This window comes from Oreochromis niloticus, linkage group LG12 (assembly GCF_001858045.2).
Source record: "Oreochromis niloticus isolate F11D_XX linkage group LG12, O_niloticus_UMD_NMBU, whole genome shotgun sequence".
NCBI classification, from domain to species: domain Eukaryota; kingdom Metazoa; phylum Chordata; class Actinopteri; order Cichliformes; family Cichlidae; genus Oreochromis; species Oreochromis niloticus.
The window spans coordinates 16,541,895-16,551,771 of record NC_031977.2 but is presented as its reverse complement, the minus strand read 5'-3'; the positions used below and the strand labels follow the sequence as shown (position 1 = coordinate 16,551,771).

General features: G+C 40.7%; 1 protein-coding gene across 1 annotated transcript; it reads right to left on the bottom strand.

Annotated features, from left to right (window-relative positions):
- Positions 1 to 1,604: 1,604 nt before the first annotated feature.
- Positions 1,605 to 9,079, bottom strand: LOC100706323 (hyaluronan and proteoglycan link protein 1). The gene is made up of 4 exons (XM_003456074.4): positions 8,780 to 9,079; positions 3,993 to 4,337; positions 3,268 to 3,567; positions 1,605 to 3,151 (listed from the first exon to the last, which is right to left on the bottom strand). Exons 1-4 carry the CDS (start codon positions 8,856 to 8,858, stop codon positions 2,862 to 2,864), a joined length of 1,014 nt encoding a protein of 337 aa, XP_003456122.1. The 5' UTR covers positions 8,859 to 9,079; the 3' UTR covers positions 1,605 to 2,861.
- Between the last annotated feature and the right edge of the window lie 798 nt (positions 9,080 to 9,877).

Below are 9,877 nucleotides of genomic sequence, written 5' to 3'. Positions count from 1 at the left end.
TTCTGCTATCACGTTTCATTTTTTTTAGCACCCACACAACTTATGGACACTAAGCATATAATGATGAATTTAAACTTCATGTGAATCGCACTGTGTGGAAAATCATACCAGTATCCAATTTTTCAAAGTATTGCGGTGTCTTACACATACATCACACACTTGTAGAAAAACCTATCAGACATGCTCTGCAAGCCTGTTGGTAGACAGTTGGTACATCCAGGGGGAGAAGATAGGAAGTGGCAATGTGAATGTGAATTGTAGCAAACATATTGAGCTAAAACTGGATTAGGGAAAAGTGATGCCATGCAGAAAAGGCTGATGCTTCAGTACTGTGGACCTGCATAAGTATACCCCACTGCTTTTCTCTTTTCTTTTTAGTGAATAGCATGAGTTAAAGTGGTCTTCTTGAAAAACATCTTGAGTCTACATGCTGGTGCATAAAGGATCCACATGAATTCTCTGGGTGGAAAATCAGAAGCTTTTTGACTATATTACCTTTCACTACTATTCCCACAGTGTCTGTTTATGCAGCAGTCACTTGGAGTTCACATTGTTGCTTCCTAATAACACAAAGCACCATTACCTGAGTAACAACATCAGGTGGGTCATTGTAATCTGTGTGCAAGTTAAGGTTGCTGCGTTTTTCTCTGTAGGTGCCAACTCTGTCATTAGACGAGACGTGACTTGTGATTAATGGCTGCTCCTGGATGCTCCGCATCGAGTCAGACCTGCAATCCTACCTCACGAAGTGCAGATGTCTCGAAAACCTTCACCCCTGGGCCCGAGTTTCACTGGGATTTAACAGAAGTTCTAGATTTATTTTGGAAATGAAATGCTCCCAAGCTCTTACTGACTTCTTCAGCTTAGCAGGCACCTTAGAATAAAGTGTACCATTCACTTAATGCCATAATGTTTTGGGGGGGGTTTTATTTTTCAGACATGCATATCTGGAATTCTGTCAAGCATCTGGGATGTAGCAAAATAGCTAGAATAGTGCACTGCACTGGACTGGTTGAAGTCAACAGACTCCTCATTGATTTGACTGTCTGCCTAAACACACAGAGGCCTAAAGAACAGCTCACTTGATGCCAGCTGTTTAAATACATGTATATAGTCTTTTGTATAATATAAGTGCAAAAATGTATAGTTTATGTACACAGTTTATTCCTCAAAAATATCTTTGATCTGCTGTTGCTTTTAGCTGCATTACCCAAAAAAAGTTACCTAAGATGGATCGCACACATTTACATTTGTCTAGCACTTCCCTGCTGTATCCACCTAAATCTGACCCCCGTTCCCAGAGATTCCCACAAGCCTCTTAAAGACTGTGCTACTGTTCCCTTTGTCTGACTTAGTGGTGGGTTGGCAGCCTGGCACTGAAGATAAAAATGGCAAAGAATAAATGAATGTGGGAGAGTCTAATCTTAAGTCCTTTCAGTTGACATGGCTTTACGCCAAATCCATGGCCTCCAATTTGGCAACTTAAACAATCCCATTTAGGTTCCTGCTTAAACTTCAACATCTCCACATGCTGCATGATTTTGCTCCAGTAAAATAACAAGTAATGCAATTTAAAAAAAAAAAAAGGAATATATGATTCAAAATGGATTTAAGAGTTGTGTTCTTTATTTCACACAGCTTCATTTGAAAAGGTACAAGGTGCTAAGATACAAAATGTTTTTTCCTTGACAACTTGAGTTTTATTATTACAAACAATGCATCACCACATTATTGCATGTGTTCTACAGTGAGTACCATATCTCTGTATCTCTAGAAAAGTTTTGTTGCGCCTCTAATTACCATCTGTGAGTGTGATTGATCATCAAAATACGAATTGAAATTTTGCAGCTCATAGCCACAATATGAAGATGTGCAACTGTATCAGTGGTCATGTGCAACCAAACATTTAATAGTCATATATTAACTGCTGTAATATTAGATTTCTTCTAGGAAATGCCACTCGTGTGTTGGGACAAATCATATCTTCAGTTTAACTTCTCCGCTAAAATCCTACTAGTGTTAGAAACTGAATCTGTAGTTTTTCTTTAAAAGCACATTATGCACATGTAAAAAAAACTATCAGTAACCCATCATTAAAAGTAAAAACCTTTTGTTAGGACAAAAGAATACATTGCATTAGATTATAGTGGTCTTTCCGACTGTAAGTGGAAATTGTGGTAATTGAAGCTTCCACAGCAAAAGGAGTTGCAGACCAAAACATTTACCTTCATTTTCTTTGCAAATATTTTGATCACAACTATTCTGTCTGAAAAGCTTGTTTTTTTATTTTTCAGTTTCAGAAGCTGAAAGCAAACAACATTAACTGCAAACGATCACTTTGTGCAGGGTAACAAGTACCCATAGCAGTTTGTAATTCCCAAATGCGGAACTCGCTAAAAATAAAATGTCACACTTTTTTGTTCTTGCAGACTTTAAAGCAGCACATGTCAACTGCACGTGTGCATATTTGCACTACATTTGGACCTTCACAAATCTAATCGTTTCTCATGGGACACAAACTAAAGTCAGATTATGCTAACCATTTACTTCTCTGTCTCTGTTTCATCAGTCACACTTTGACAAAATATACCTTTACTTAATACTCTGTGTAAAACCAATGAAAGCCACCTATAGGAAAATGCAAAACATAACAGCTACAAGTCATTTTCTTAATTCTTAGGAGGGTATAAGATGTATGCATGTATGTATATATATGTATTTTTAGGGTTATCACAGCTTTAGAAAGGTATTGGGTTCATGCTAGATTAGATCAAAAGCTTATCTGCTTCATTGTTGATTTTACTGGTTGTGGCTTTTGCTGCTCTTTGGTGGTCATGGCTTCTTTAGACCTATCTAACCCATCACTGATCAGGCTTGTAGCAATACACGCCATAGGACTTCACTGTCTTGTCGGGAAACCCAACAAAGCGCACTGCTGCTTCTGTGGGGCTGCAGTTCTTGCGCGGCCTGGAGATGGGGTACCGGACACTTCCATCAGCCAGCCAGCCAGCATCACAGCGATCATAGCCTTCAAGCTTCCAGGCAGCAAACATGTGGCCCACCTTGGCAATCTCTGCACCGTCATCTCTGCATGCCTCCACAGCCTCATCGAAGGTCAGCCTTTCTGGCTGGACCAGCCAATAGAAATGTCCTGACAGCAGATAAGGCAAACAAGACAGAATAATTCAAGCAGATGTGCTACTATATAAACATACTAGTCTTTGTGGTCACTGTGTTTCATGTACAAAGACATTTTTATAAACTGACCTTTGAGTGCAGTAGTATAGCAGAACACATCAAATTGCCTAATCTTCTCTTGGCGTCCATAGGTTCTGAGGCCAGGCCCATTGTTGGAGCCACCACAAGGATGTCTGGGTTTGGTGACAGGATACTGCACTGTACCGTCACTTAACCATCCAGCGTTGCACCAGTCCAACCCGCCTTTCCATGCAGCAAGCAGCTGTTCATGTGAGGCAATCACAGCTTCCTGGTCCTCACAGGCTTGCACGGCATCTTGGAAGTTCAGGTTGTATCGGCCCGAAGGGGGGGAATATGGGAACACGGCACCTGAATGAAGTAGATCAGATGAAATTATGATGATAATGTTTTAAGTTATTGGTATTAAGGATAAACTCTGAATACAAAAGAGCATCATATATATATATATGTGTGTGTGTGTGTGTGTGTGTGTGTGTGTGTGTGTGTGTGTGTGTGTGTGTGTGTGTGTGTGTGTATATATGAGGAAGAAAGCATGTGTTGTCTCTCTTGTTTTTTCTCTATAATATAATTTTGCAGAATACAGTATAATAGTACAATAGATAGTATAATCCCATTCAGGGGGGGATACGTTCGTGATGCTGCATAGTAACAAGCGTATACCATTTTTTAAAAATACAATTGAATACATTATTAAATTAATTTCAAAAAAGTGTAAGTATGGAAATAGTAACAAAACAAAATAACAAAACAAAACAAAATAAAACAGGATTTACCAGTCGTCAGACCAGCATGCACCTCCAAGATGACCTCTTGCAGTGAATCTTCCATCCCGTTGTCAACTTCACAGTGATATTTTCCCTTGTCGTCCATGGAGACTTCAGTCATTATTAAGGAGGCATCTTCACTCTTGAGCCCCCGCAAGAAGACACGTCCCTCAAAGCTCCCATAGGTCTTCATGTGTTCTCCCATTTTAACCAGCACGTCCTCGTTCAGAGCGTCATCATCTTCCACCTTTGTCCATTTTATCCGGTGTCCATTGTCGCCAAAGGACATCGTGTCTGAGGACATGATCGTGCAAGGCAGGGTGATGTTGCCACCTAGTTCAGCAGAAACCTTGACTAGAAAAGAAGAAATATGATATAACCTTTTTGCTCTTGTTTAGAATTATGATACTTGGATAAAAAAATTTTTTTAAAAAACCTTTGTATAACTTTTTTATTTAATGATTTTCAGTGCAAAAAAGGGAAAACATTTGTAGAAACACTTTTTTAAACTTCTCCTTTAGGCCATTTTTTGTTTGCCTTTTTATTGAAACAGCTACACTACGTATTTTGGCATGTCTATAATGTTTGCATTATTGTAATATACAATAAACAGTGTGACATCTGAAGCATTGCATCACACAAAGCCAGCGAAGAGTCTGAAGTCTGTTTGGTTTATTAAATGTAATATTGGGCACCGGCCAGTCCTCAGCCCTGAAAGCCAATAATCCTTTTTCAGTCTCCTTCCTGCTGCTGTCAGTACTTGCACTTATAAGCCGTTGGTTCCTCAGCATTAACCCACAAAATGAAGTGCTTTTCTTTCATCCACTACATCTGATTTGTGTTAAGTGTGTCAGGCACATAAATAACGGGAAAAGAGAGCAGATAATATTGTTGACAAAATACAGAATCTAGCTGTCATCATTATTTCTTTTACTTATTTCCTCTGTGCACTCCCTCTCTATCTTTCCTGTCCAAGCTAGGCCAGCCTTTAACTCAAAATGACAGGTCATCTGTGTCTCACCACCGGTTCCCATCCTCTATCTTTAGACCTCACAGGGCTTGCTTAGTTAAGACCCCAGCCAGGAAAGAGAGTGGGGGCTGTCTGTGCCAGACAATAACGAGCACTAGATAAATGTATGTAGACAGGACCGCTGACACCTCCTGCCCCTATCCACACCCTATAAACACACCACAGTTTAACCTTTAACAGTCTAACTTGTAAACAGAAGCGAGGTAAGGCAAGAAGCACCGCACAAGACTTTTTCATTATATTCATAAATAACCTGTCTTGTTCTTTAAGTTTCGGGTACTCATTAAAAAGTATAGGAGCTACTCTGTGTCTTTTCTCGCTCACTCAGTATGGATGATCTGCATGTAAGTCTGCAGTCAGTGTCTGATTTCTGACTGAGGGTGCAGCTTTCATGTTGAAGGCCCTTCACTTTGAGCAGCCACACCTGAGCATGACTGGAATACTGTGCTGCTGGCTCTTCAGCGGGAAACATTTCCCACATGGCTATTACAGGAAATAAAAGGAGACAGTGGCTTTGACTCTGCTCAAACCACAACCTTCCCTCAGAACACACACACTCACAGTGGAGTGACACTGAATGAACCTCTCGTCAAACGCCTGCCGAAACTGTCCCGGTTCACACAGTAGAAGTGTGTCTGGAGTTCGTTCAGTGGTTCTCAGATCATTAGAATTGAGAACTCCCGCGCGAGGAATTAATTAGCAAAGGCAGTGCTGACAGACCTAATCTACCCTTCAGTCTCACCTTATGCCACTCTAAACTCTATGTTCTCATTTCTTTCATGAGGCTGCACATGCCAGTGACTACCTCTATTACCAAATCACCACACCCATTGCCTCACTTGCCTCTTGAGTGGTCAGCGAGACGCCAGGTATTTTATGAGCTCGGAAAAACGCTTCTGCCGCTGCTAATTGCCAGTGTCTGGACAAGAGTCGTCTTTGCCCGTTTCAGAGAGAAATGACTCACAGCTTCGCCGTGCCTCGTAAATGCTCTGCATGGGTAACGCCGTGCATGAAGTAGGATTGAAACCTGAGGCATCCAGGATGACTGAACTGGCAGAGGTAAGGGCAATGCTGACATCAACACAGACTCACCAGATGTAATTACAGCCAACAGTGATGTCTGAAATTATTAGAAAACAGAATAAAGGGCTTCATTGTAGCGTCTCGTGAAAACACTGTTCGAATGTTAAATCAAGAGTCTCTGTGTGAGCTGTAGCCCTGAAGAGGATGGAGCCGATTCAGTGAATGCTGAAGTATGAACTGCTTGGGATGATGTTAAACGAAGGCACAGTAAATAAATTTGTCTTTTTATTTGTTCTACACCCTTGACAGTTACAATCCCAGAGAGACAGATGCATGTTAAAGCAACTCCTGAATTTCTCCTGCTCCTGCAGTTACCACCAGACAGACATCCCAGAGGAGACTGTGGCCCTGGCCATGCGAGACATGCTGCACATATAAAGCAACAGCCTACTGCGGGTAATAATCCTTCTGGGAAGAGAGGGAAGCCTTCCTTTTCGTTGCCATTCTCCAACCGTCTGTGACCCTCTGAGGCTCAAGGTGGTTCCAAATTGTCATAATTATTGGTGGTCAAATAATAGGGAACCATTATGCCTGACACTTTTGTCAACTGTGCAGCAGGGAATGAAAAATAAAGGAACACATGTATAAGGCAAAAAAGAACCAAAACCCAAAACATAAATGAACACATGTGTAGGGCAATAAAAAGAAGCTTAGCAGCTGCAGCCAAGACCTACTGCCATTTTATTACCAAGCACAGTTCAGTCTCACTCTGTAAAAGGTGGTTTTAGCAAGTGATTGGAACCATCTGCTTCTTTGCAACACTGAAGTGGAAATTATCTTTACAGTGATCCAGGTCCACTCAGTGGCCCATGCATCATCTTATACTCTTACTATACTGTATACTGTGTAACCCCTGAGCCTTTCCTGCATGAAGTTACTAAACAATCAACATTGGCTTAAAAATCTCTCTTTGAAAGGATGAAACTCTGCAGAGCAACAGCCTGCATGTTTATATCTCCTTGTGCACAAAATGCCACACCCTCTAGCAGAGCGAGCGATGCTTTACAACATCCCAAAGTGTCGCTCTCTTCTGTTGCTGGCCCACTTGTGTCAATATGGAGAAAGAATTAACAAGTGCAGCTGGGATAAACACAGCAGGCCAACTCCTACACACATGTATGCCAATAAACTCTTTCCTGTATTCTGTTATGCAAAACAAGTGCAAACACAAAAAACGTGTGTGTGTGTGTGTGTGCACATCCTTGGTACAAGCGCACCATAGATTGCCATCAGAGTGATTTGTTAAATTTCTGTTGAGCTTAATAATACAGGATCAATACCACCAAAAACGTGCCTCTGCGAACATCTCATCTCCTACCCTAAACACATCTTCTCCTCACGCCGGGGCTCATTTGCAGCCAAGCCCCTTTTCCCACTCTACCCCAGTAGCAACCAGGCCAGGCTTCAGTAACCAGCAACCACAGTAAGCATTAGAGTTAACAGACTATTACTTCACAGGAAAAGACAGAGTCATTTGGCTGCTGTTCAGCATGGGGCTCTATACATTTGGCTGTGGGTCATTAATCTTAACTCCGCTCCTGTCAGGCTGCCTGCTACTATGGGCTGATTTCCAAAAGCTCCCAGTGGCAGAGTGAGTCAGTAGGTATAAGGACAGGCAACGCCCCTCGAACTGAGGGAGAATACATGGCTCATGTGGCTAATAAAATATACTGTACGGAACAACGGCAGCTGGCCCGGGCTGAGAAAAAGCTTTTACATGATTCAGGCAATGACATCATATAAATGTACACACAAACACACACTTGTGACATCACCCCTAAATTTTTAAATGTTTGAATGACAAAAAAACCAAACCAAAAAAACATAAGCTCTCCTCCTAGAATGAAATTCTTGTCCCAACAGATGAGCCGTTTCCTCTGCTCCTGGAAGAGAGACAGCTGAGACATTCCTAATTTGACATCTACTGAGTCAGCTTGCAGAGCTGCTGAAAGCACATTAAATATCAGTCAATACATATAACATGAGGGCATCTCCAGCAATTCCCTTTTTTCTTTCTCTGCAGCACTAGATCTAGCTGTGTTTTATTGGGAGCAGCCTCATCTCATGGTGTCATTTTGCAGGCAGGTGTGAATTTGAAATTACAACAGCATTATGATGGAGTGCAGGGGCTCCTTGGAAAGATTTCTCTAAGTTTTCATTTTGTGTCTGAAACAAATAGTGTCAGAAAGTTAAAAAAAAAAATCAACACCATAAATCACATTAAAGTCAGCATTTACATCCACAAAAAGGGGGACAAGCACTACTAGCCCAATTTAATCCACTGCAACACTTGTGACCTATTTTAGGAGGACAACCAGTGGTATTACTCATTCAGCAGAGTGGGTAGGAAGCCCCTATGAATGACAAGGGTAATTTATTCACCAGCCTGTCCGTGCTGGGGTGGTCTGTATGCAGCACATCAGTGAGTGTAATGCTAAGTTACACTGTGTCTGTGTGAGCGTTACCCCAGAGATGTGTTTGTTACCTGCTGCTACAACGACGCCGTTATAAGACAAGCTTTTGCTGGGGTACCACTTTGCTCAGGCTCCTTGCACAGCTCATCCCCCTTTACATATTCCCTCGCACACACACGATTGATGCAACATCATGCATTTATAAAAGATCACACACACATACAGACAGTTGGGCATGTTAAACTATTTCACATCATTTTAAATCTTACCTGTTAAGATCGGCTCTTCGCTGTAGGCACTGCCAGCCAGGATCAAGCAGACTATAGTGATGCACAGCAGCCTCATCATTTTCTCTCTCTTTTTATTTTTTGCAAAAAGTGATCCTTTTGCTAAAGAAAATTAAGCAAAATGTTAGAAGCTAAAATGTAATTTATCTATAATGTAAATATTTAAAGAAAGCTGAGCGCTTTTTCTTCTCTTTCAATCTTTACTAATCAGCTACCCCCTCCTTTTTTTCCGTTTGTTTAGCAGCCGCCTGTGGTGTTACTGGAAAGTTTGGGCTCCTCGGAGGTCCAAACAAGTGCCTTTTATTGTAGCCCAGCATGTTCGAGACCACTCCTTCTCCCCTCAGCCCATCGCCATGTAGAAGCTGTAAATCAGCCCCCCTTTGCCACTTTTTATTTAAAAAACAAAAAGCAACAAAAACTCTTTTCTCTAAGGAGAAAAAAAGGACAGAGCAAAACTTAAGACAATTAACCTGCTTGTGATTATCCAGAAGGTTCTGTGTATTCGATAGAAGGGAAATTTTAATGACTTATCTGTGGTGTAGTATGGATCACAGTAACAGTCACACCAGTTAGTAAAAACATGACCTTAAAATGTAAAAACTCTTTTGCATCAAGTGAAGTGAAGTGAAATTTATTTCGGTCAACAACAACAACACAGATGATCATTTTACATAAAAGTACTCAATCATACAGTAACCGAAAAAGGAATAGGCTGAAGCCTTGTGGCTTATAAATATCCTATCCTTTACCCCATAGGAATAATCAAATCCTTAACCAAGAAAATAAATAGCATTGATAAATAAGTTGTATAACAGTTTGAAAAGAAATCAACGATAAATCAAGAAATTAAATCAACACAAAGTTGTTCATCAAACCAAATTTCTATAATATCTTGTATGATACAAACTTTTAAATTCTTGCTGAAAAATGACAAAGAAAAACACATCTTCAGTTCATCATTAAGTCCATTCCATAATTTCACTCCCAAAACTGACACACATCTATACTTAACATTGGTTTTCACTTTACACATAAAGACCCCCTCAAATCATATTTTCCATCTCTTAGTTTAAATATACT

Bases quoted from the DNA above. Each gene is read 5' to 3' on its own strand.
- LOC100706323 (XM_003456074.4), bottom strand. From the start codon at position 8,858: ATGATGAGGCTGCTGTGCATCACTATAGTCTGCTTGATCCTGGCTGGC. The intron at 4,338-8,779 runs GTAAGATTTAAA...CTTCTTTTCTAG, and splicing joins CGAAGAGCCGATCTTAACAG to TCAAGGTTTCTGCTGAACTA. The intron at 3,152-3,267 runs GTCAGTTTATAA...ATCTGCTGTCAG, and splicing joins CTATACTACTGCACTCAAAG to GACATTTCTATTGGCTGGTC.